The sequence below is a fragment of the Scyliorhinus canicula genome, chromosome 5 (genome assembly GCF_902713615.1).
Source record: "Scyliorhinus canicula chromosome 5, sScyCan1.1, whole genome shotgun sequence".
Taxonomy (NCBI): domain Eukaryota; kingdom Metazoa; phylum Chordata; class Chondrichthyes; order Carcharhiniformes; family Scyliorhinidae; genus Scyliorhinus; species Scyliorhinus canicula.
In genome coordinates this window covers 98814689-98841700 of record NC_052150.1, presented here as the reverse complement: position 1 = coordinate 98841700, position 27012 = coordinate 98814689, and the positions used below count along the sequence as shown (strand labels likewise).

The window sequence follows — 27012 nt, the reverse complement described above, 5'->3', positions numbered from 1 at the left end:
CAGCCAACTCCTGGAAAGAGAAAATCAGTCAGCTGGGTTTAAACCCCCTCAGATCTTTGATTTGTAAGTCATCCATTCATTTCTCTTTAAAAATGATTTTTCTAGTCTGATTGACAGCTTCCCACACACACACACACAGCAGTCAGCATTGCTCCATTCATCTTTCTTCACGGTTGCGTAAAACTGAAGTGCTCTAATCGTGAGGTGTATAAACATCTTAGACCACTTCAAACAGAGTAAAGTGTTGTCAATTTCCAGCTGATCACACCAAAATCCCTCAAGCATGAAGGGAGGTGATTGGAAACCATTTAATTCTATTTGAAGTGGTCATCCCTCATTCTGCCGATGTCATTGGTAACAATGTGAACCACAATCTCTGTCTATTCGCTCACCCCCTTCAGAATGCCCTGTAGCCATTCAATTACATTTCTGACCCTGTAGACAGGGAGTCAGCACACAATCCTAGAGTCATGTCTGCGGCTGCAGAAGTGCCTGTCTGCACCCCACACTATTGAGTCACCTTCTACTATTGTGCATCCTCCCTTACTCCTCCCAGTTTATGCAGCTGAACTACCCACAGTATCGTGAACTTGGCGCTGGCTGCATAAAAACCATCCCATCATTCTCACCATTTTCCAACACAGAAAAATGGTTCTTGAGTAAGATGGACTCTGGGGCTTTCCTGAATACCTACCTGCCCTCCTAATGTGATCTTGCAAGACTTCGCAATCTGGATCTTGCCCTCACTGGGCGAGATGCTGATTTACATATTTAATAAGCTCATTTAAATATGTTAGCACCCATGCCTGGGAGACCTCGCCATGGCACCGTTTAGCACTCGTCTACACAAACGTGGGCCAGGCGTGACCTAGGGGTTTCTCCCAAACTCTCGGAGGGCCTCGGGTGGACGGGTTCTGGGCAGGATGGTACCCTGGCACTTCCTTTGGCACCTAGGCACTGCCAGCCCGACACCCTGGAAGTCCCATCTGGATACCCCTGCAGTGCCAGGGTGGCACTTCCAGGACAACCAGATAGCACTGTCAGGCTGGCAGGGGCACTACCAGTGTGCCAGGCTGGCAGTTCCAAGATGCCTGGGTGCCAGGTTGCCCGTTCCAAGGATCAAGTCCAGCGATGCCCTGCCTTTAAGAGTTAGGGTGAGGGGGGATCACAGACCATCCCCCCCAAGAGTTAAGTTGAGGCATAGTGAGGGGGGAGGGGTCCACAGGTCATCTTGGGAATTGGAAGGGGGATTCAAAAGATCAGGGAGACATTTAAAAATGGTGCCCCGATTTCCTCCTGCACTGACAAGCTGAGCTCATCAGGAAGTGAGGTAAGTGTGGCCTCAGTGGGGTAGTCCCGGCCGAGACTGAAACAAAATGGAGTCCTCTTCGAAAGCTGGGTCGTTTTCGGCAATGTAAGTGCCAAAAGACACCCCACTATTTGCCCCTTAAACAGGATTCTGTTTTCTGGACGTTACATTGTTTCTGCTATCAACGAACCTCTGAACATCGTGGCTGTACTTCCAAGTCTCCAGCCTATTGTTAAGCTCCGCAACCCGGCTATCAAGCTGGTCAAATCGATGGCACTTCCTGAAAATATGGTCATCCAGGCTGCAAGGAGCATCTAGGAATTCCCACATACTACAGGCAGTGCTCCACAAGACTGAGCTCCAGTCATACTTTCCATACAAGAACTATATGTGGGACCCATATCACATTGTCCATTTGCAATGTTTACACAATCTATCAGAAAATGTAGAAAGAGAAACGGAATTCAATACCACAAGAATGTCCCATCTATGAGACCAGTCTTAAAGAATTCCATGGTGGAAGTGACTAATGAGAGTCCCAGAGTCTAAGTGCTGGATTCAACACCCAAAATTGATTAAAACTCTCAAGATCAACCCCAACACGCCTTTACTAATTTAATAGAGGGGCGACCTGGTGGATGCCTGATTTGTTCCCAGGATGCTTACTGCAACCATAAATATTTTAATGAGACATGTATAGTTCACCCTTTTTACAGGTTTAATTACGGGTTGCAAAGCCTCTCAATCCTATTAACTGAAGGGAGGTAGGGACAGCTTTGTGGAGGAGGGAAGTCGTTTTACTGTGTTGCTTGTGGGCCAGGAGCAGCAGATGCTTCCCTGGCCCCATCAGTTTCTCAAACATCAGACCATCCCATAGAAATTGGGGCCTCACGGTAGCATGGTGGTTAGCATCAATGCTTCACAGCTCCAGGGTCCCAGGTTCGATTCCCGGCTGGGTCACTGTCTGTGTGGAGTCTGCACGTCCTCCCCGTGTGTGCGTGGGTTTCCTCCGGGTGCTCCGGTTTCCTCCCACAGTCCAAAGATGTGCGGGTTAGGTGGATTGGCCATGCTAAATTGCCCGTAGTGTAAGGTTAATGGGGGGATTGTTGGGTTACGGGTATACGGTTACGTGGGTTTAAGTAGGGTGATCATTGCTCGGCACAACATTGAGGGCCGAAGGGCCTGTTCTGTGCTGTACTATTCTATCTATCTAAAGGTGCTCTAGATTCAGGAATTGAGCACCTATGAGAATGGACCATTCCCTAAAATCAGGAATCAGACCCATCCTTCCTGATCAGTCATCCCTGTCAAGAACGTGGGATCCAATACTTGCCCGCATTTGAAGATTCGTACATCTCTCTAACTGATAAATATTTCAACTTGTAAGTTTCCCCTTTAAAACTTACCTTCCCCGCTTTTCAACCTGACCTTATTAATGCCCAGGTCTATAGCTCCATAAAACGAGTAGTTTATATGCTTCACTAAGGCTTCAAGAAAACAACTTGACCTTTCAGAACTACTTTCAAAAATAACAAGCTGCAGGCCATAAATGCCATGTTCATGTCTCAGGAAGATGAGAATCATTGTATTCCATTGATTATTATATAATATTCTTCAACACCTTTCATTATAATCTATAATCCCATTCCCAACCACATACTCAGCAAATTCAGTTTTAATGCTTGATACTCTTAATTCAAAGTTGTTAAATTTGAAGCAGTCATTCCCATTGAAAGAAAAAAAAACATTGTTTAACTTAATCTGAATTGGTAAATTGTTCATTTCTCCCCTTGAGCAAAAGTAACTTTACGTTATCAACTCTGGACTGTTGATTGGCTATTAATTAGTTGTGTTTATTTTCTTTGACACATCTCTTCTGTATTCCCATTTGATAATGAATTTTCATGTAGATATGTTTGTGTTCCAGTTTTTTGCCTTATTTTTATTGAAATCATCTGTCTGAGCTGAATGATTTTTCAGAATATACCGATTAGGTGTATAGTTATTTGGAATGTTCTTGAAGAGAAGAAATAATAAGGTAATTTGTATCAGAATGGCTGAATTACAGGATAGCTCATAAACCTTTTTGCAATATTTATAAATATTGAAAACCTATTATATTTTGTTGTTCAGCATTTCTTCTGAAATCCAGATTAAAATGTTGACATAGACAAAAAAAACAAGGAATAAACAGCGTTTGTTGTATATGTTTGCAAGCACTATGTGACCATAATTTCTCAATTGTATCTTTTTTGACAATACTTTTTTCCACGCATGTAAATCTCAGTTTCATTTTAACAGATCCTTAATGGTTTGAGCATAAAGGTTTTGAGTGGAAAGACCGTTGCACTGGTTGGAGCCAGTGGCTGTGGTAAAAGTACAACGATTCAACTGCTCCAGAGGTTTTACGATCCAGAAGCAGGAGAGGTAAAGCTGTCTTATGTTTACTGAGCTCTGAGGAGAGTTTTATAATTTTACATATTGGTTCTAACTTACATCCGCAATGTCCTGCTCCACTTCACGTGTCAGAGGTCTGGATTTCCTCTCCTCACTCCTGCTGCTCTTACTATCTTTCCACCCCTTTGGCTGGTTTGAAGGCATTTCCTCGGGTACTGGTTAGTTTAGGGTGGGTGGGGGTTTAGTGACCACTTTTCAGATTAAAAGGCCCAAGTTTAAGTTTCCAGCGGAGAACTCCTTTTGTGCGACTGTTCAGAACATCGCCACCACTGGAAGTCATCTCAATAACTATTTGTTGATCATATTTATATGACCTGGACCAAGACTTTGAATGACTATGACCATCCCTAAATTTCTATCAATCAGCGACAATGAGCCGGAACAATACAAACATATAAATGCTAAAACAATTCAAGCATTATTTTTAAAATGGCGTTAAATCCATACGAATAAGTTGCTAATCACTTCATTAAAATAGTGGAAAGAGAAATATCAGATGAATTCAATTTCAGCACATAATGAAAATACATATAGTATTCAAAGAACATTTTTCATGCATATTTCATCCACTCGAAGGAGACAGATTTGTCATTTTAATATTATATGAGGCTGTGTGTCTCAGATGTAATTTCCAATTGAAACTTCTGTCTCTGGTTCCACTAATTTATTAACAATGTCACCGCCCACCATTCCCCCTGTTCCCATCCCGACCCAGTCCCTTTGATGTGTTTACAAACCCAAATGTGTCTAAACCTCTGATCGGTCCATGGCCTCACATATTTGATGCCTCCCCCTTTCTCTCCACTCATTGGCTGTGGTCTTCCCACCAAACAATTGTTCAGCCATTCAATCTGCCTGACTCTGGCCAGGAAACAGACAACAAATGTAATCAGGGCCTGAATTCAAATTTGGCAGGACCTGTTGTGGGGGTTACACCGGTATTTATTCAACTATCGCGCACTTCACTTTCCAACTGACCGCATGATACTTCGAGTTTAAGTTCAGATAAAACTTTTATTGCAAGCTATGCTAGATGGCTTGCCAGCTCCTCGAGCACCAAAAATAAAGGTCAATTCTACTTTTGCCAGTTACTTCAAGTAATTCACATGTACCAATCAAAAGAATACATTTATTCAAAAATTATCTGTGTCCACTTATAATTAATAATTAGGATAACATAATGCATTACACATGAGTATAAGATGTAATTATTATGAGATCTCAGTTCATTGCAAGATGTTGAGTTCAAGTTGTCTTCTCAACTGGTTAGTGCAGTTGTTCCAAAAGAGTGCGAGGAAGAGAGCGCGGCTTTTCAGCCTATTTCCTCTGCTGAAATATTTTGTGACACACCTTGTGTCACTTGCAGTCTCTCTGCAGTGTCTGCAGCTTAGCCTGATATACTTTACCCATTGTGTATTTACAAGGTCTATTGGGTGGGTTTGGCTGTGGCGGTCATTGCTTCAATATCCAGTACTTCAGAGTTTAATGCCTCCTCCATCAGACAGTTCTGAGTTTTGGTGGGTCTGAAGGTTTATTTGTTTCCTTTTTACACCTTTACCTTAGAATGTGGACTTGCATTTTAAACCAATTGCAACAGCCACCTTTAGGCAGTGCCATTTCGTGTCTTTAAGTTTGGCTAATCCATGAAATTGCAGATTTATCACTCATGCACAAATCACACCATTGTGGCATTATCAAATGACACTGCACTGTACTTCCTCCTATTACTCCAACCAGAGCTAATCTATTACTTAATTTCACTTGCATACTCCCACCTTCTGCAACCACTGACCCCAGGTACTTTCAAATTTTCACTTTGTCCAAGTCTTCACTCATAATCTTTACATCTTCATTCTAATCATCTTCTCTTGGTTCAAACTGACAGATTCATACACAAAGAAAGTCAATAAACTACTAAAAATCAGGAAGAATGTAAGACTAATAAATTAATAATAACAATTAACATTAATTTTTGATGTGTGGCAAGTAAAATATTGAAATAAGTGAAATGCATAAAGTAAGCTAATTATATCGGTAAATGCTGAATTAACTGGATAGAAAATGGTCAATTTATAAATGTCTTCATCTCATTTAGATCACTGTAGATGGACATGATATCCGTACTTTGAACGTGAAGTGGCTGAGACAGCACATCGGTGTTGTTAGTCAGGAACCAGTACTTTTTGCCACAACAGTTGCTGAAAACATACGCTACGGCCGAGAGGATGTAACTGATGGAGAGATTGAGCAAGCAGCGAGGGAAGCAAATGCTTATGACTTCATAACAATGCTTCCCGATGTAAGTGGCACTTTAGATTTGACAGAACTACAAACCCAACTTACTTTGTTTCTGTCCTTGAGTGAGAGGTCTCTTTAAAAAAGGTTTTTATGTTTTACTTCCTGTGGTATGCAACATTCATATCTGTGAGCTATAAAAGTGACTTGGACACCGTTCCCACCAATGCCACCAGGCCTGGGCAGGTGTAAAGGATGCCATTAGCTGAGAATTCACCTCATCCCCTGTAATGAAATGTTTAGCTTCCTGTGCAATGCTACATTCATGTCTGTGAGTTATGGAAGTGACTTGGACACAGTTCCTACCAATGCCACCAAGCCTGGGCAGGTGTCAAGGAGCTGTCTTGGGTGCCATTAGCTGGGAGTTCACCTCATCCCCCAAAATGAAATGTTTTGCTTCTTCTTGGTATACTCTCATACCAGCACAGGCAAAATCCTTAAGTCTGTAATTGGTGGATAATGAGCCACACATAATGCAGAAGGAATAATTTTCACATTCACCTGATGGCAATGAAACTGGCCAGACTCTATAATAGGAAGGAAATCCATTATGTCAGCTAACCATCCAAGTAATGAAGATGAAAATGATCACGGGTGACTTGTGAACATTGATCAGTGAAGAGAGGACATTTCCTTGAAGGAGGTCAAATATGTTCAAAACATCTCTCTCAAAATAACATTGGCAATCTAAATACTGTGTGGGATTCACCCCCACAACCCAAAAAGATGTGCAGAATAGGTGAATCGGCCACACTAAATTACCCCTTAATTGGAAAGAAGAATTTGGTACCCTAAATTAAAAACAAAAGGCAATCTAAATAGCAGATGCATTAAATAATAAATAAATCAGTAGTGCTACATGCTCCACATTATCCTAAGTGGCATTCTAAATGAAATACAGTGCTCACTAAAATAGTCCACTATTATTGCATTAGATTAGAGACAAAATAGATATTAAAGTGTCCTGATCAATATGAGTGAAACAACTTTATAACCCATTACCCACTGGCGATACATCAGCTATGACATTATCTGCTTCAACCACTCCACGATTGTGCTTTCAATTGCGTTAGGAACGTATAAACATAAAAAATAGGAGCAGGAATAAGCCATTCGAGCTTTCTCTGCGGTTCAATATGACCATGGCTGATCCTCTATCTGAATACTATATTCCCACACTCTCCCATATCCCGTGACACTTTTAGAGTCCAGCGGCGCAATTTAACGAAAAAAAAAACAGAGTCCGTTCTGGGCAAGATCATAGGGATCGTTCCCGGCACTTATAGTGCTGGGATCAATCCCGCTATCTAACGACACTATTGCTTTTTCAGGCCTCAGCAGGAGGGGTAGGCGGACACCGCCAAAGTCGCACTTAGCCACATTTCCGGTACTGAGCAGCATCGGCTAGTGGAGTTCCTCAGTGCAGGAAGTGGCACTCCAATCTCACGAACCCCCAGCGCCCCAAATCACCTGGTGGGGGTCCTCGAGCCCTGCACACCCCACCACACACCGGCAGGTCACCCCTGGGCCTGATCCCCGGCGAGCGCAAAATTCCACCTGGGCACCTTGGCAGTGCCAGTCTGGACATCCTGTCAGTGTCGCTGCCAGCTTGGCAGTGCCACTTGGGCACCATGACAGTGCCAGACTTTCACCCAGTTGGCATTGCCAGGGTGCCTAAGTGGCACTGCCAGGGTGCCAGGCTGCAAGTGCCATGGTGATGTGGTGGCATCAGCAGTGCAGGGTGCCACCCTTCCCAGATACGAGCCACGTGGAGACCTCCAATCACCTGGGAGACCCTCCCCCCCACCACCCCGAGCCATTCTGCCTAGTCCTGTGAGTGGGGGCCAGTTCCAATCGGCGTCCGACTGGGGTCACCTTGGTGAGGCCAGTAGATCCCGGGAGCGGGTTCAAATTGACGTCAGCAGCATTTAAGTGAGTTTTTAAACAAAGTCTCGTTCGGTCCCATGAGGCGTAACAGTTGTCGGGAATCCCAGGAGAGGCCTCTCACAGCATTTACCAGCTGCGTCCCACCCCGATTCCAGCAGAACGTGGCCGGTAAATTGCGCCCTAGATTTTGTGAAATTAGCCTCCACAGCATTCTTTTGTAGAGAATTCCGCAGGTTCACCACCTTCCGAATGAAGATGTTTCTCCTCATTTCAGTCCACCCTGTATCCTTGTCCTCGACTCCATAGCCAGAGGAAATAACATCGTTCCCTTTAGTCTGCCCAGCCCTCTCAAAATTTTATACATTTTATTAGCCTTCCTAACTTCTTGCTGCACCTGAATGCTTGCTTTAAGCGATTGGCGCACTTGTCCAAAGATTTTCCATGGGGTTTTACGCGACACTGTCAACTGAACATCAAATAATGCAATGCTCTCCAGAGGGCCGCTGTGACCTGTGTAAATAAGGTACCCTACAGTGAGTATCCCAGATGATTCAGACGGAGGAGTCATTATTAAGCCTCACAAAATCTGAACTAGTGTCAGTTGGAATTAGTTGGGCAGGATTCTCCGGACACCAGCCATGTGCTTCCCGGCAGGAGGCGGCGCATCTTTCACTGGCGGCGGAATTCTCTGTTCCCACCATTGTCAATGGGAATTCCCATCGAAGCCACCCCTTGCAGCTGGCAAACCAATGTGTGAGGAGCGCTGCCAGTGGAATCAAGAATCCCACCACTAGCAAATGGTCAGGGAATTCCGGCCATTGTCATATTAGGATGGGATTCTCTGTCTATTCAGGCCAGGGGGATTTGCCAACCTGCAGGGCAGACTCACAATGGAGAATCCCGGCCTAGGTATACAAAGAGAAATAAGAGAGGGAAATGTGGGGCAGGGTTCTCCGGTTCCCGACGACGAAATCGCGTTCGGCGACTGGCCGGAGAATCAAAGTTTGTGACAAATCGGGGGCGCTGCCGCTTTTGGGATGCTCCAAAGTACGCCGCGCGACGTATCGACGGCCTCAGGACGTTGCCTGTGGCCCAACCCCCGATGCTCCGCCCCCGACCGGCCACGTTCCCGATGAAATCGGTTGCGTGTGGTCTCATCAGTCGGGAACTCGACGTGGCGGCTGTGGCCACAGTCGGGGGAGGGCTGATCCACGGGCAGGGGGGACTTTGCCAGCGGCGCTGGAGGGGGGTGGTCTGGGGCGGCAAGTAGGCCAAAGAGGGGGGCACTATTTCAGAGGCTATGCCCACGAGGGGCCAGCGCCATGTTGCACGGCGCGGCCGCTGGATCGGTGGCCGTTTTGCGCCATTTCTTTCTGTCGTAAAACACTACCATTTCCATGCCGGTGTGGGGGACATAGCTTCAAAATTGGAGAAGCCAGCCCGTGATCTACTGATCACACTTTCTGCATTTTTTTGTCTTTCTCAACAAAAACCATGTGGATGGGTGGGTAGGGGTGCAGAGAATTCACCCCTTGTCTTCAAAACATTGTGCAGTCCTAGCAAGTTGGTGAATGGTTTCTTCATAAGTACAGTGAATGCGCTGTTAGCATCAACAATACATTCACAGAAAAATCTGGCTGATTCATTGGTTGGGTATATTGATGTTTCCTATGCAGCAGTGATAATATCTCAATAACACTTCAATGGCTACTAAGCTACTTCTTAATATCCTGTTTCAAAGTAAACCTTTTAAGTTTTTTATTTATGCATTAATCCTTTAGTACGGACAAAATCTACATAAAAGCAGTTATCTCTTATCCTTTAGAAGCTTTCATGTGACAAAGAGATCTTGTGGGTGTCAACTTTCATAGATTTCATAGAAATTACAGTGCAGAAGGAGGCCAATCTGCCCATCGAGTCTGCACCAGCTCTTGGAAAGAGCACCCTACCCAAGCCCACACCTTCACCCTATCCCCATAGCCCAGAAACCCCAACCAACACTAAGGGCAATTTTGGACACTAAGGGCAATTTAGCATGGCCAATCCACCTAACCTGCACATCTTTGGACTGTGGGAGGAAACCGGAGCACCCGGAGGAAACCCACGCACACACGGGGTGAACGGGCAGACTCCACACAGACAGTGACCCAAGTTGGGAATTGAACCTGGGACCCTGGAGCTGTGAAGCAATTGTGCTAACCACAATTGTACAAACTTGTGTTTGTACAATAAATTAATTGGAGATATTTTTATTCAATAGCATACACTTTGTGTTTTCACATTTTCCAGAGATTTAACACCATGGTTGGTGAAAGAGGTGCCCAGCTGAGTGGTGGACAGAAACAGAGAATTGCTATTGCTCGTGCGTTAGTCAGAAACCCAAAGATTCTCCTGCTGGATGAAGCAACATCTGCCCTCGATACTCAGAGTGAATATGTTGTGCAAGCAGCACTGGATAAGGTAAGTGGGAATGAAGAGTGTAGCTGTGAAATTTCATTGGTATTCTTTCCTAAAGTTAACTTCAGGAGGTTTAAGGATCAGTTTCACACTATCAATAGTGATCCAAACTTGCAGGGAGTCCCAGTTCTTTTACCAGACCTAGTGATGTACTAAGGCAGACTTTTATCTGCTTCTATTGCTAGTTATTCCTGGAACAGGTCACTAGTCTGTCATCAGAACTTGCAAGGAGAAGGGTTTAGGGCAGCATGGTGGCATAATGGTTAGCACTGCTGTTTCACATCACGAGGGACCGGGGTTCAATTCGAACTTGGGTGACTGTATGTGAAGTTTGCATATTCTTCCCGTGTCTGCGTACGTTTCCTCTGGGTGTTCCGGTTTGCTCTCACAGTCCAAAGATGTGCAGCTTAGGTGGATTGGCCATGTTTAATTGCCCCTTAGTGTCCAACAGTTAGGTGGAGTTACTGGACTAGGACGGGGAATTGGGCCTGGGTAGGGTGCTCTTTCGGAGGGTTGTTGCAGATTCAACGGGCCGAGTGGCCTCCTCTGTACTGAAGGGATTCTATGATTCTACCAGAACAAAACAGAAAACCGTAGGCTCCGGCAAGGACTGCCACCACCAGGATTGTAGAGAGGATATGGAATATTATCCCCCTGTTACCACCATGATCTGTTCGGTTGCCTCTCCTCGTGCTTTTCATGGGTGGGTTGCAGGGTGGTGGTGCAACATGGGTCGCCGAAAATGATCAGCAAAGATCATAGAATCAGAAAATTTACAGTGCAGAAGGAGGCCATTTGACCCATCGAGTCTGCACCCCGGACAGGCGCCGGAATGTGGCGACTAGGGGCTTTTCACAGTAACTTCATTGAAGCTTACTCGTGACAATAAGCGATTTTCATTTCATTCACTGGTCCCTGGAAAGAGCACCCCACCCTATTCCCGTAACCCAGTAACCCCATCTAACCTTTTTGGACACTAAGGGCATTTATCATGGCCAATCCACCTAACCTGCACATCTTTGGACTGTGGGAGGAAACCGGAGCACCCGGTGGAAACCCACGCAGACATGGGGATAACGTACAAACTCCGCAAAGACAGTGACCCAAGCCAGGAATTGAACCTGGAAGCCTGGAGCTGTGAAGCTAACCACTGTGCTACCATGCCACCCTAAATCATGACCATTTCTCCCCTTTTCTCTCTGGGTAAATTCCCCGTGCAGTATCGTGTATGACCACCTGAGACTGATGTAGTTGCCAGTGCCCTGGACTTTCTTGTCTTCCTGGACACTAACATTCCCTGCCACCGACACAGACTTATACAGTGACTCCAGTTTCTGCAACAGTTTATTGGCCAGGTCAGCCAGTACTTGCAACTAAAACTGAAGAGTTTAAAAGAAAAAACAATTCTCTTTACAATTCTTCCCTGAGGATAATCCTTCTGCTCAGAGTTAGTTTCCAGTAGTTCTTTGTGCTCTTTTTTGCCAGACCTGCATCTCCCACCCAAAACCAAATGACTGCTAACTGAAATATGTTTCCAAAATACCCCAGTCAGCGAATTGTAGCAGAGGACTTGCATAAACAAGATTTATTTATTTCTATTTTTTAGAGTGCCCAATTCATTTTTTTTTCTCATAATTGAGGGGCAATTTAGTGTTGCCGATCCACCTACCCTGAACATCTTTGGGTTGTGGGGGTGAGACCCACACAGACACGGGGAAAATGTGCAACCTCCACACGGACAGTGACCCGGGGCCAGGATCGAACCCGGTCCTCCGCGTCGTGAGGCAGCAGTGCTAACCACTGTGCCGCCATGCCGCCCATAAACAAGATTGAGCAGATAATTCCTGTGGGGATCTCCCCGCCTTTCAATCGGTCCAATGTTATGAAGCTGATTCATGTTTACCCTGTTCTGAACTGCTCTCTAATTAAACCTCCTAATTAGAATAGAATTTATCCTAATAGGGTTCTGAAGTTGAACGTTTGGAATTCCCATTACATCACTGGCAGGGGTGGGGATAATCGCAATGCAATTCTCCATCAACATATAACGCGTTTTGTGCCTCTCGTGAGATTTTGCGCTCCGATCCCTTTCACCATCCACGTCCAACGTGAAGAGGTGGACAAAATCCCAGCCCATGAAGCAGTCTTTATTAACATTACTGTGTATATATCTGCAGTAGGAAGCAAAGCTACGAGGAGACCCCATCTTAGTTTCTTCCATGTTCCTGCCTATTTCTACATTGACCAAGCTCCCAGCCATGACTGTTGGACAGTACTGTACTCAGTCCCCTGTTTAGTGTTTAGGTAGCTACAATTTCTAATGTTGGTATTCCAATTAGTTATAACATAGATGGAACAGCACTGTTGCTGTTGCCAGGGCAGGAAATGTTGTCACACATATGGACATCCAGCAGTCCTGACTCAGCACAAGTGGCACATCCAAATGCAGGAAGGGTTCCCAATGTCATCCTGCTGCCGAACAAAATTATGGTTGGCGGGCGTGGGATAATGGTGGAAGCACGTGGTCAATTGTAGAGCCTATTGAGGCTATTAAAGTTCCAATCATCCCAAACTTTGAGAGACCCATACACTCTTATGCCTAGCAAACAAGCCAAAAATGCACAGATGGGATTCATGTTTATGCAACTTTCTTCAAAGTGACAGGGTCCGAGGGTCCCTGGTTCGATTCCTAGCTTGGGTCACTGTCTGTGCCAAGTCTTCATGTTCTCCCTGTGTCTCCGTGGGCTTCCTCTGGGTGTTCTGGTTTCCTCCCACAAGTCCTGAAAGACGTGCGTGCTCGGAAATTTGGACATTCTGAATTCTCCTTCCGTGTATCCGAACAGGCGCTAGGGGCCCTTCACAGTAACTTCATTGCCGTGTTAATGTAAGTCTACTTGTGACAATAAAGATTATTATTATTCTGAATCCAGGGTTGGATTATTGAATAGAATAAAATAAAATAGAATAGAATTATTATGCAGAGGTAATGCAGAAGGAGGCCATTCAGCCCATCGTGTCTACACTGACCTTCTGAAAGAACACCCTACTTACTCTTCCCTGTCCCTGTAACCCCAACGAGACTGCACATCTTGGAAACTAAGGGGCAATTTCTTTAGCATGGGCAATTCACCTAACCTGCTCAGCATTCTCCCTGTGTCTGCGTGGGTTTCCCTGGGTGCTCCCCTGTCCTCCCACAGTCCAAAGATGTGCAGGTTAGATGGATTGGCCATGCTAAATTCCAAAAAGGTCAGGTGAGGTTACTAGGTTGCAGGGATAGGGAGGAGGTGTGGGCTTGGGTGGGGCACTCTTTCCTAGGGCCAGTGCAGACTTGATTGGCCGAATGGCCTCCTTCTGCATTGTAAATTCTATAATCTTTGGACTGTGGGAGGAACCGGAGCACACAGGCACGAGGAAAAAGTGTAAACTCCACACAATTACCGAATGCCAGAACTGAACCTGGGTCCCTGGTGCTGTGAGGTAGCAGTGCTAACCACTGTGCTACCTTGCCAGAATTAATAGAGAAATGAGGAGGTAGGAGATTAAAATTGAGGTGTGAGTGTGTGTATTAGTGATTATTTAGTGAAGCATCCTGTTCATTGTCATTCCGACAGGTGGCTTAAACTATCGCAAAAATGTTGTGCAGACAGGTCCCTTCGTAATTCAGGACCGAGACAAACATCTCAGGTGCTTAGGAAATTGGGCAAAATTCTCCATTCAGTAGACTATGTTGTCCCTCCGGAGTTGAATTGCTATTGCTGGGAGCACAAATCAGGGATAAATTACCAATCCTTAGACATGCAAATTTATGCATGACGAGAATTGGGAGTGATTCCCGAGGGAATCCTACATTGAGGTGCCATTTTGTGTAGGCAGCCCAGTAGCAAGGTCTCGCAACTGGCCCTTTCCCCACCCCACATCGCAAACCAGCCCCCACCTACCCGGCATTGCACATCAGCACCCCCTCCCACCTTTTCTTTTCTAGTTTCCTCCTCTTTTCCCACGCACGGGATGACTTGATCCACCCCCCCTCCACAGAGACCCCTTAAAAAGGGGGACACCCCACAGAGACCTCTGTAATAGGGAGGTCCCAGACTGAGATGCCCCAGATAGGGAGACCCTTGCAAAGACCCCTTAAATAGGGGAAACCCGACATCCCTCTCTGGAAAAGAGAACCCTGTCAGGAACACCCCAGAAAAGAGACCCCTGTCTGGAAGGTAGAGAGCAGTCCATGCAAAGGCAGTGAAAAGAAAATCACTGTTATCACACTCACCTGGGCATTCACCTGCTGGCTCAGAAAAAGGAAGCACCATGGGCGGGATTCTCCGACCCCCCACCAGGTCGGAGAATCTCGGGGGTGGGGGGGGGGGGGGGGGGGGGGGGGGGGGCGCGAATCCCGCCCCGCCGCCAGCTGCCATATTCTCTGGCTCCATTTTTCGGGCGGGTTCGGGGTTCACGCCACACCGGTCGGGGGCCATTGGCAGCGGCCCCCCCAGCAATTCTCCGGGCCCCGATGGGCCGAGCGGCCGTCCGTTTTTGGCCAGTCCCACTGGCGTGGGTTAGGCATAGACCCACACGGCAGGACGTGGCAGGTAAGTCAGCTGGGGTGGACCTCGGAGGGGCGAGGTGGGGGTCCCCATGGTGGCTTGGCCCGCGATCGGGGCCCACCGATCTGCGGGTGGGCCTGTGCCGTGAGCGCACTCCTTCCTTCCGCGCCGGCCATGGCGGAGAAGGGAAACCCCCCCCGCCCATGCACCAAGATACGCCGGCACGTCCGCGCATGGACGAGATCATGGCGGCCCTTCGGCATATGCGCAAACTCGTGCTGTCCATTCGGCACCGGTTCGAGCAGCGCCAACCACTCCGCCGCACTTCCGGAGGCTCGGTGGACGCCGGAGGGGTTGACGTTGGTTCTCCCGCTGGCGTGGGGGCTGCATGTGTCCATTGATGAAAAGAGAAAGCTGTGACCAATGCTTAAACCCCTCATATCCTTGAGCTGCAAGTCATTCTTTCATTTCCTTTAATGGGCTGTGCTTGACAATTTCCACACACACACAGCTGTGAGCCTTCCTTCATTCATCTTTTCATCGTTCAGTAACTCTGAAGTGCTTGGACCACAATGTTTACAAACATCAGCCACATCAAAGATAGTCAAGCGCATTCCAGTCACCCCCTCCCCATTCATGCTTGAGTGATTTTGAAATGTTCAGCTGGAAATTTACAGCACTTTAGGAAATCTCCCCATCTAGGGAGTCTCTTTGCAGGATCTCCCTATCTAGGGGGTCTCGGTGGATTTTTTCCCAATATGGGGAGTCTCTGGGGGGTCTTCCAATCCAGAAATTCTCTGTCGGGTCACCCTATTTACGAGGTCTCTGGTAGCCTCTTTATTCAGGGGCCGTGCAAGGGTTTTTGTGGGGGTGAAGTGGGCAGGTCTGTCATTCTGTGTGGGGGGTAGGATGACCCTCAGATGCACTTTGTGGGCAGCTGCCTTCAGGGTGGGCCCGAGGTCCATCACGTCGGGTGCACGCTGACAAATACCAGCAGTAATCCACACCCACATGATTCCTGGCCTGGAGGACCAGAGAGTTGCGAGGGCCTGGTTAGTAGGGGGTGGGATTCTCTGATCCTGAGGCTAAGTGTTTACGCCCTCATAAATGCCATTGCGTTTCTCGACGGTGTCAACATGGCCTCAGGAGCAGCGATTTTGACATTTACAGGGGGCGAGCACTGCACTGGAGCGAACCACGCCACTCCAGCTGCCTTTCCCTGGCGTCAAATGGGCGCTGCGGGTCTGCGCATGCGCAGTGGGACCGGTGCCAATGCGCACGAGTGCAGTGGCTCCCTTCTCCGTGCCGGCCCCGACGCAACATGCTGTAGGGCTACAGGTGCCGGCGCGGAACAAAAGAGGCCCCCAGCCCGAGAGGCGGGCCTGCCAATCAGTGGACCTGATCATGGGCCAGGCCACAGCGCAGGCCCCCCCCAGGGTCGGACCCCACTCTCCCCCCACCAGGCCGCCCCGGATAGATCCATGCCGAGATCCGCCGTGTAAGAGCAGGTGTGAATGGCGCCGGCGCGACTCGGCTTTAATTGCGTGGCCACTCAGCCCATCCAGGGCAGAGAATCACCAGGGGGTGGGCTCCGTAGAGCGGCTCCCGACTGGCGTCTTGGCATAATTCGCGCCCATCCTGGTGATTCTCCGACCCGGCCCCGCAGTGGTATATCCCAGGCAGACTTTCCTGCTCACTTTGTGACCTTTGTTGACATTGTCTCTTTGTAGTTCACAGAAGCTCACTCCCACATTTCCTCTACATAGACAAGACTTTATTCAGCTGCTTTTAATGTCCCTGCCCGCAGCTGCACACATTCAGCTCCCCACCCTAATTTTGTGCCCGTGCCCACTAGTCAGCCATTAGTTGGCCAGCCAGCACATTAATCGATCTCGAATGTTGATCACGGGTGGGATTAGATTTTACATTTGCGTCCGATCCCGCCAATTTTGCTCACCTGACAAGCTGAAACTTCAGGCCTGTGACAACGATGCTGACTGTATAGCGTTTCATAAAGATTGATAAAGAATGAACATGTGCGAGGTTCCAGCTTCAGTGTAAAATGAAAATGGTGTTGTCAAAAATGTGTAATTGTTGCTTTAACAACTATCGCCATAAGCGTTTTCCTTATTTACAATCACCTGTGATGTGTTGGGTAAGCTGGATCTGCGAGGACTGCGTTTACTGCAGTGATGAGGGAGACAGGCTTCCAACACTTGAAGAAATGCAACTCGATTTTATTGAACTCTTAACTATTATACATACTTTAACTGTGGATTGACACTAAGCCGACTTGACTGGAGACCTGAGGCTAACCTGACCAGACTATCTTCCTACCACATGGTGTATGTTCTAGTTGTTGCTCACAGGCTCTGACTGTCTCAGAGGCTGGATCCCAAGAGAGTGGGAAAACTAGTTCCCTCTGGCTTTATAGTGGCCGTGTCCTGTCTGGTAATTGGCTGCTGTGTTCTGTGTGTTCATTGGTCATGCTGTGTGTCAATCACTGCCTGTCTGTGCACCATCATATACCTGTGTGTATATTATGACATCCTGGAACAAAACAGCTGCACCATGTTCAATATGCCAGTTTCCATTTGCAAGACATCGATCAAAGAACATGAAGGCACCAATAAATATAATGCTGCTCATGCAACACATGCTTATTCAAGTTCGGCTGCAAACGACTTGCGCTGTCTGAACAAGGAACTCAAAAACATATTTCCCTCAGCGGCTTTATTCATGAACAGGATCAGAATGTACTTCAGTATAGTGACACCGGATACTAGTTTGCATTTAGAACAGACATAACTTGGAACATGAATGCTGCTAATAATGTTTTACCTTGCAGTGCTGCACAATATAGATTTACAGTGTGGTTACCTTCTATGCTGTCACTCTGTATCCTTACATTTAGTTTAGAAAATATGAGTCAAAATGTTAAGCCCCACCAAGGTTAAATTGACATTTATGTTGATGAGGATATAATGTCACACCCGGCAGGGGGTGGGTGGTGTCCATAAAATCCTGACCTTGATCATTTTAAAATTACCCTCAAACTTCCAAACTCTCTTGCTCCATCGTCACTTTGCTAACTTTTTATTTCAACAAATAATAATAATAATCTTTATTGTCAGAAGCCGGCTTACATTAACACCGCAATGAAGTTACTGTCAAATGCCCCAAGTCGCCACATTCCGGCGCCTGTTTGGGTACACAGAGGGAGAATTCAGAATGCCCAATTTACCTAACAGCACGTCTTTCAGGACTTGTGGGAGGAAACCCACGCAGACGCAGGGAGAACGTGCAGACTCCACACAGACAGTGACACAAGCCGGGAATCGAACCTGGGACCCTGGAGCTGTGCAGCACAGTGCTAACCACTGTGCTACCGTGCCGCTGACATGATATGGCGATGCCGGCGTTGGGCTGAGGTGAGCCCAGCAAGAAGTCTTACAACACCAGGTTAAAGTCCAACAGGTTTGTTTCAAATCACTAGCTTTCGGAGCACTGCTTCTTCCTCAGCTGAATGAAGAGGTGGGTTCCAGAAACATATATATAGACAAAGTCAAATATGTGAGATGATACTTTGAATGCGAGCATTTGCAGGTAATTAAGTCTTTACAGGTCCAGAGAGAGGGGTAATCCCAGGTTAAAGAGGTGTGAATTTTCTTAAACCAGGACAGTCGGTAGGATTTTGCAAACCCAGGCCAGATGGTGGGGGGGTGAATGTAATGCGACATAAATCCAAGGTCCCGGTTGAGGCTGTACTCATGTGTGCGGAACTTGGCTATACGTTTCTGTTCGGCGGTTATCACGCGTCCGGAGTCTTGGAGAACGCTTACCCGAAGATCAGAGGCTAAATGTCCTTGACTGCTGAAGTGTTCCCCGACTGGAAGGGAACATTCCGCTCACATGTCAGTGTAGTCACTGAGTCTCTGAAATTTCCTTTATTGTTTCCTCTGAACATTCCTCCCTTAACCATTGTTGTGTTGAAATATGGAATGACTGCACCTTCTTTGAGTCCAATCCATTCTAACCTGGGCGTCCTTGGCTCCCTCAATCCTTCCTCCTTTTTACAGCATATAAGATTTTGGAATTCAGGCATGACTCACCTTATTCTCTCTCCTATTCTTTTCAACTTGGTGCCTTTTACTGTGGGTTTGAACTACAGCTAGATTTCTCAATTTATGAAGTCATTATATTTATGGAAGTTTCCATGAGCTATAGGATATTAAAAGCTCATGAATGCCAGGTTGAACTTTGTGCACACTCAAGATTTGGGCTGGATTGTCCGGTTCACCAGCCGGGTGCTTCTCAGCAGCACACCATTCACTGGTTGTGGGATTCTATCTTCTTGCTGTTTGTCAATGGGATTTCCCATTGGAACCACCACACACTGCCGTGAAACCCTCTAGCAGGGGTGCAATGCCAGTGGGAAAATCGAACTGCATCGACTGGAGAATTTGGGTCACTATGACACAACTTTTCTTGGGGGAATAGGGATCAGAATAGAGGGCGGGATTCTCTGGTTGGCGACGCCGATATCGCGTTCGGCGATCAGCTGGAGAATTCCCATTTGCGTCGAACTTGGGGGCGGCGCCTCTTTGGCAATGCTCCGTCCCCACAAAAACAGCGTACTCGAAAGTACACTGCATGCTATCGGGTCGGCCTCAGGACGTCACCTGAGACCCTTTCCCGGTGCTCCGCCACCGATGGCCCGAGTTCCCAACGGTATGGAACACTTGTCATTTTTGTTTCCGTGAACCCGGCGTGGCGGCTGTGGAGAGTCCAACGCCGCCACAGTCGGTGGGGGGGGAGAGGGGAGCCGTTCTCAGGCAGGGGGACGGCTTTGGCGAGGTCTGGGGACACTGGTGGGGGGTGTTCCGAGGGTGGCGCAGCTGATTACAGGGGGGCAGTTTTTGGCAGGCCGGGTCCACGCGCCCCGGCGCCATGTTGCATGGCGTGGCTGCTGCAGGCCGCCTTCGTGGCACATGCGTGGCCACTGACCCCGGCAATTCTCCAGCCATATTCGCAGGTAAAGCCGGGCTTTACGCTGCATGCCTGCCAGCCCCCCACCAGACAGAGGATCGGTGCAGCTTTTCGCTCATAAAACGCCACTGTTCCCACACCGGCGTCAGCACTTAATCTTCAAACCGGAGAATCCAGCCCAGGAGTGCTAACCATGGGTGTAAACCCATTGAAACATTCATAGCTGTGCCAGACAAACCAGTTATTCCCGTTTGTTTATAAAGTTAGCAGATTCAGTAATACTTATGCAATATTTTATTTTAAGAACTTCAGACTTTGTATTCCTATGGGTATAATTTGCTTCAACTATAACTAGTTTGATACTCTGCATGCTATAAAAAACTAATTCTGCACCTTGTGCAAGCGACCAAAGTTCATTATTTTTATTGATATCTGTATGGCTATGGGCTACTGAAACTATTGAATATTTCACGATATGGCAAATGTCAAACCTTTTTCAGTTACTCTGGGCATGATGAAACGACCTCTTCGCGCCCAACTCAGTGACGGGACGAGGCCGTTACAGCTCGTGAGAGGCCTCTCGTGAGCGGTGAGTTGCGACATTCGGAACACCTCATGAGATCTAACGAGATCTCACAAGACGTCAAGACAGAGGGGCTGGTTTAGCACACTGGGCTAAATCGCTGGCTTTTAAAGTAGACCAAGGCAGGCCAGCAGCACAGTTCAATTCCCGTTCGAGCCTCCCCGAACAGGCGCCGGAATGTGGCGACAAGGGGCTTTTCACAGTAACTTTATTTGAAGCCTACTTGTGACAATAAGCGATTTTCATTTCATTCATCTGGATCTCGCCCTCACTGGGTGGGATTCGGATTTACATTTTTTAAGTGAGACATTAGGTTCATTTAAATATGTCGACGCCCGATTCTCCTGAGGTCCAGAAACAAATGCCTACACCTGGGAGACCTTGCCATAGCACCGTTTGCCACTGATCCAAACAAATGTGGACCAGCCGTAATGGCAACCTGGGAGCGGTCTCCCAGGCCATCGGGAGGCCCCCAGGTGGTCGGGATCTGGGCAGGGTGGCACCCTGGCAATCCTTCCACCTAGTCATATTGGCACTCCTAGACTAGCACCTTGGCAGTGCCACCTGGACACCCTGGTAATGCCACCTGGGCACCATTGCAGGGCAACCCTGGCACTGCTAGGGTTCCCATGATGCACTGCCATGCTGGTGGGAGCACTGCCAGGGTGCAAGGCTGGCAGTGCCCAGGTGCCAGGTTGCCCGTGCTAGTGATCGGGCCTGTGGAGCCCTGCCCATATGAGGTAGAGTGAGGGGGCACCTGAGGACCCTCTAACAGTTAAGTTGACGCATTAGGGGGTCTGGAGGCCGTGGTGAGGGGGTTGAGAGATCGGGCATTTAAAAGTGGGAGGTAAGTGCGGCCTCGTTGCGGTATTCCTCTCCGAGACAAAATAAAAGAGACCCTTTGATAGCGGGGTTGTTCTCGATGCTGCCGGTGCCGAGAAACAACCTCCAATTTGTGTCCAAAACAGGACTCTGTTCCTTGTGCATTAAATTGGGCCCTGTCTTATTTTGTCACTATTATTGCCGAGTAAGCAAGGTGACATTAGTTTTTAAATAAAGAAATTATCCTATTTCTTCTGAAAATATTTTAAACCAATTCAAGTACATAGATTTCTAACTTGTAGGTACTGCTTTATATTGACAAATGTGGCACCCAATTTGTATAAAGCAACATTCTACAAATATCCATGTGCTGAATGACCAGTTGTACTTTTAGGTACAGCGTTCCACAGTACTACTAGACCATTAGCTCCCCCAGTACTACTGGAGCATTAGCTTTAATTATGTGTTCACGTCCGCAAAGAGATTTGATGAATTGTGCAGAGATGTGCATCCCAGATACACACTGATTTGAATGTACATGATGGAATTTCACATCTTTTAGTTTATAATGAGGAAATGAACAATCCTGTGAAATGTGCCATCTGCATGCTGTATTCTGACATGCACTCTTGGTCATTGAACTTACACTGAAAAGGTAAATCCTGATTCTCAATTGGACTTTTTATTGAACTAACACAGTCAGCACTGAGTTTGCTTTTCGATAGAGGTTGGGTGCAAAAATGAATACCAGGGTGCCACACTGCCTTGTCCCCGACCACCCAGGGGCCTGGGAGAACCCATGTACCATTAAAACTGGTCCACATTTGTGGAAGCCAGTACTAAAGGCACCCTACCAAGGTCTCCCAGGCACCGGAAGAATAGGCTCATTTAAATATGCAGATCTGGATCACCTCCAGTGAGGGCAAGATCCAGATCGAAACATCTCGCGAGATTTCGTTAAGTCTTGTGAGGCGTTCCGACAATTGCAAATCTCCAAGTTGGGCGCAACAAGGCTGTAAAATCGCGCCGTTATGTTCTTTCTTCAAACACTAACTGACCTACTGTGGATTTCCAGCTTTTTCTGCTTTTTTCTGTATTTGGTTTGATAGACTTATAGAAGATAAGTATTAAAACACTGAAATGAAATGCACTAAAATTAGTAAACATATGTTTGGAATTTGAAAAACAAAACCTGTTGGGAATACTTTATTTGGAAGAAAGCAAAGTTCTCACTGAAACGCGAATCGCAATCGGGCGTCCGGCCAAAATTGAGGTCCGCGCCCAGTGCTGATTCGGGAACCATGTCCTTCCCTCGTGGTGATAACGAAGTTTGCGCCCTGCGTCGGGGGCGGCATTCATAACCGGCAGTTGCATGCATTTAAATGTTTTTTTTTAAATTTCCAATTAAGGGGCAATTTAGCGTCACCAATCTACCTACCCTGCACATCTTTGGGCTTTGGGGGTGAGACCCATGCAGACACGGGGACAATGTGCAAATTCCACACGGACAGTGACCCGGGGCCAGGATCGAACCCAGGTCCTCGGCGCCAGGAGGCAGCAGCGCTAACCACTGCATCACCTTGCCGCCGCTTTAAATGTGTTTTGTGCATTTGACCCACGATGCTCCGGGCCTTCGAGATGCTCAGACAGAGGTCATGTGGGCAGCATTTACTACAGGTAGTTACAAACAGACACAGGGTACCATGGCTGCTGAGGCTGAGTGAGAAGGGAAGTAAAGGTTAAAAAATGTTTAAAAATTATACCGCTTGCTGCCAGGACCTGGGATGTCACAGGGAATGACTTGGTGACAGGTCCGTGGATTTGTGTCTCCCCTTCGGGATTGAGATGGCCTGGCTCAGGCTACCATTGCTGATTGTTTTAAAAGCACCCATTTGGTACAGGCTACAGGCCCCTGGCTGCTCACCCTGCTGACTGCTCACTGTGTCCTGTAAATGTTCACAGAAACTGTGATCATTTGGGAGCCCCTCTGGAAACCCTCAGGCCCCAGCTAACCCATCAACAGGATGGGTGTGGCCAAGCTCAATCAGTGACACACCAGGTGCTGCCACTCCTCAGTGCGCTCATCAGAAGCCCCACTGCAGGGGAAGCAGGGGAATGGCAGCGCTCACCCCAAACAAAGGATACATGCATCATGGCCCTTGGCACCCTCTCTGGCACACTGCCCCTCTCAGGGCAGATACCTGAACACACTATCAGCTAGCCCACTCCACAGGACCACCAGCTGTCTCCAAGCCCTATCCATCCTGTCTCTGGTCAGGTTGTCACATCCTGCATGTCATACCCAGGACCCACATAACACTGCAGCTACGCTCCAAGCAGGTGCACACATCCCTGCCTCACCCCGATCTGTAGGACCTCCCACACACAAGCCTCTAAGCAAGGAGGTGATTGTTGGCACATCATGACCCTCTCCACTGTGCAACCAGGTGCCATCCTGCTGGTTGGATAACACACAACCCACCCCATGAGGCACCCACAGTCAACCGCACTGGGGAAGCAGGGCAGGGGCAGCAGAGCCAATTACTAATGTGGGTTTCAGCAGCTGCAGGGACGTATGGTGAGGATAGAGGCTCCCCAGGGCCACTCTTTGATGGGGACAGGGGTACAGTGTGGAAGACAACATATTGGGGTTGGGATTGGCTTGTGGGTGGATTTAGGGGGGACATGTGGAGGGTGGAGCTAGCGTGCACCTCAGGGTCACCATGTTGTCTGTTGGACTTGGATGGGCAAGGGAGTACTCACTTTGCTAACATGACTTTTTTGCCGCAACGCACGGAGGCTAGAGGCACAGCGCCTGCTCAGGGAACATGCTGTACAAGAGACAGCACGGTAGTATAGTGGGTAGCGCAGTTGCTTCACAGCTCCAGGATCCCAGGTTCAATTCCCGGCTTGGTTCACTGTGTGGAGTCTGCACATTCTCCCTGTGTCTGCATGGGTTTCTGCCGGGTGCTCCGGTTTTCTCCCACAGTCCAAAGATGTGCAAGTTAGGTGGATTGGCCATGATAAAATGATCCTTAGTGTCCAAAAAGGCTAGGTGGGGTTGCTGGGTTACATGGATAGGGTGGAGGTGCAGGCTTAAGTAAGGTGCTCTTTCCAAGGGCCGGTGCAGACTCGATGGGCCAAATGGCCTCCTTCTGCACTGTAAATTCTATGCTTCTATGAGAGAAGCTTGTCCCGAAGAAATCCCAGACAGGTTGAGGGGGGGGGGGGGGGGGGGGGGGGGGAGCTGAAAGGGGCGGAGGAAAGATCATGGCAGTCTTCCAAAATGGTGGCCCAATCTGTGAGGAATCTTTCTTGCTGGGCTCACCAGCAGGAAAAGACTCTTAAGTATGGCCATCAGAATCTCTCTGAAGCCAAAAAAAATGGCAAAGTGCCATTGAATATCTGGGTGTTTCTCGGCACTGCAGGCCCCGAGAATCGCCCTGCCAAATGCATCCAAAACTGGACATAGGTTTTTCTCAGATCAGTCACACCCAAAGTCAACATTTCAACTTCTTACCCTTTAGAAATGAAAAAGTATGCTGATAAAATCAGAAGAAGAAAGAGAAGACACAGCGCACAAAGATACAGAGGAAATATTTAGTGAAAAGATTGTTAGGTGAAGTAAACAGTTCTGTTAGACAACAAGAAATAACCATTAATGAAAGAAAAACCATTAAAGAAAAGAGGTGAGAAAATAGGAGAAAAAATATATTTTTTTAAAGGGTCAGCATAAGGGAAGGTGCTGGGATATACAGTGGGCTGGGATTTTGTCAACTTAGTTAAGCTTGACAGGCCTTTATAAACAGCAGTTTGTACCCGATTTTCCTATTCCCAACCCAATTTCTGGGATTTCCAATTTTCACCAGGGCCTTTTAAAGATGTGGGCTAGTTCAGGGCATGGGCTGACTCCCTGCACTCCTGACCTGGATCATGTCATTGCAGGGTTAGGTCCTCTGCAATTTTCATGGAATCAGACCAGCTTTTCAAAGAGCCATTGTCCATGACACCTCAAGGAGTTATGAGCCACAGTTTACATGAGGGAACCTTTTGAAAGGTAAATCCATACCCCTTATTCGCTCCAAGCAACCTAATGCACTCATCTAGCTGCAATGGCTCCGCATGCCCATTCTGTATCAAACAAGTGAACCCAATAGTGACAATCCTCCTCCATGCACCATGCCCTAAAAGGTTATTGTCCATCATAGACTTCCATTAGATTGTTCTACGGTTATACTTGTTAAGTTACCGCAGTAGTTTGCCGTTACATTCCACTGTGTGACAACCAGGAACTGTACCTGCCAGCAGGCAAATTGGAAGGATCTATAGGATAATGATCAACCTGATCTTATCGGCGCAGGCTGGGAGGGCCTCTTCCTGTGCTGTAATTTTCTTTGTTCTTTGTGGTCATGTTATTGATACACCTTCAGTCCTAAATTGCAGTTTCCAGCTCACAGGTAGATATGCTAACGTTGCACCAGAAGGCATCCACATTTATAATAGGATCTATAACAAAAGCTTAATAACAATACAGTAGTCATTCATTGATAACCTTCCACTTTCCTTTTTACTACAGGCTAGCAAAATTGCCCATCATCTAGACACTTTAAAGTATCAGTATTAGAAACTTCAAGCACTTGAATCCTCCTGATCTTGTTAAATAATCTTTATGAGTGTCACAAATAGTCTTACATTAGCACAGCAATGAAGTTACTGTGAAAATCCCCCAGTCACCACACTCCGGGCACCTGTTCGGGTACAGTGAGGGAGAAGTTAGAACGTCCAATTCACCTAACAGGCATGCCTTTTGAGACTAGTAGGACGAAACTGGGCCACCCGGAGAAAACCTACCCAGACACGGGGAGAACATGCAGTCTCCGCACTGACAGTGACCCAAGCCAGGAATCGAATCTGGGTCCCTGGTGCTGTGAAGCAACAGAGCAAGCCACTGTGCTACCATGCCTTCCCTTAACATTGCCCATTAAATAAACATTGTGAAATTGACAGCAGTGATCAGAGTACCAGAGCTGTCAATCTAGTGTTTTCTCCTGGGGCTCAGGTGTTTCAACAGGCTAATGGATTTCTGGGCACTCAGCCATAACGTATAATGAGACTTGCTAAAACCATTGGGGTTGTACCACACAGGAGAAATAGCAAGTGGATGAGAAACACTTAATGGCTGTGCAAGGTTAATAACCTGGGTATGTATAGCCATGCTAATGGAATTATGTTAATGCTTAATTCAATTAATGAATCACTTTCTTTGAACTCCTTTCTCCTGGCCTCTATATTTGCATCGATAATTCACCTTGGACCGTAGACCATAGTTTCATTGTTTAAAGGGTTGCCAGGGTTGTCTGTTTAATTGAACAGTTTCTCTCACCTTGTTGACCCTGGTAAGCTGCAGACAGCTTGGGAGACCCATGCTCAGATTGTTAAAACCCGAATCCTTAGTTAAAGCCACTATTGTTTGCTTGTTTGCTCATTGAAATTACTAAGCCAAGTGCTTTGCTGAGGTTTCCTGCTGGGATCAGAATGCATTCCAGGAATGCTATAAGTTAAAGGGATCATATCAGTCAAATTTCAAACTTACCAACATTTCCCAACCATTTAGCCATCAACCTGAAATTCCTTTGACTGTACTTTTAATGGAGACAATAATCGGTTTG

General features: G+C 47.2%; 1 protein-coding gene across 3 annotated transcripts in view; it reads left to right on the top strand.

Moving 5' to 3' along the window:
• The window catches only part of abcb5 (ATP-binding cassette, sub-family B (MDR/TAP), member 5), a 167842-nt gene that overhangs the window by 59651 nt on the left and 81179 nt on the right, over nt 1–27012 (top strand). For all 3 annotated transcript variants that reach the window (XM_038797448.1, XM_038797446.1, XM_038797447.1), the window contains exons 13-15: nt 3611–3736; nt 5862–6065; nt 10238–10408. In XM_038797448.1, the coding sequence (XP_038653376.1) occupies nt 3611–3736; nt 5862–6065; nt 10238–10408 (501 nt within the window). The remainder of the gene's footprint in view (nt 1–3610; nt 3737–5861; nt 6066–10237; nt 10409–27012) is intronic.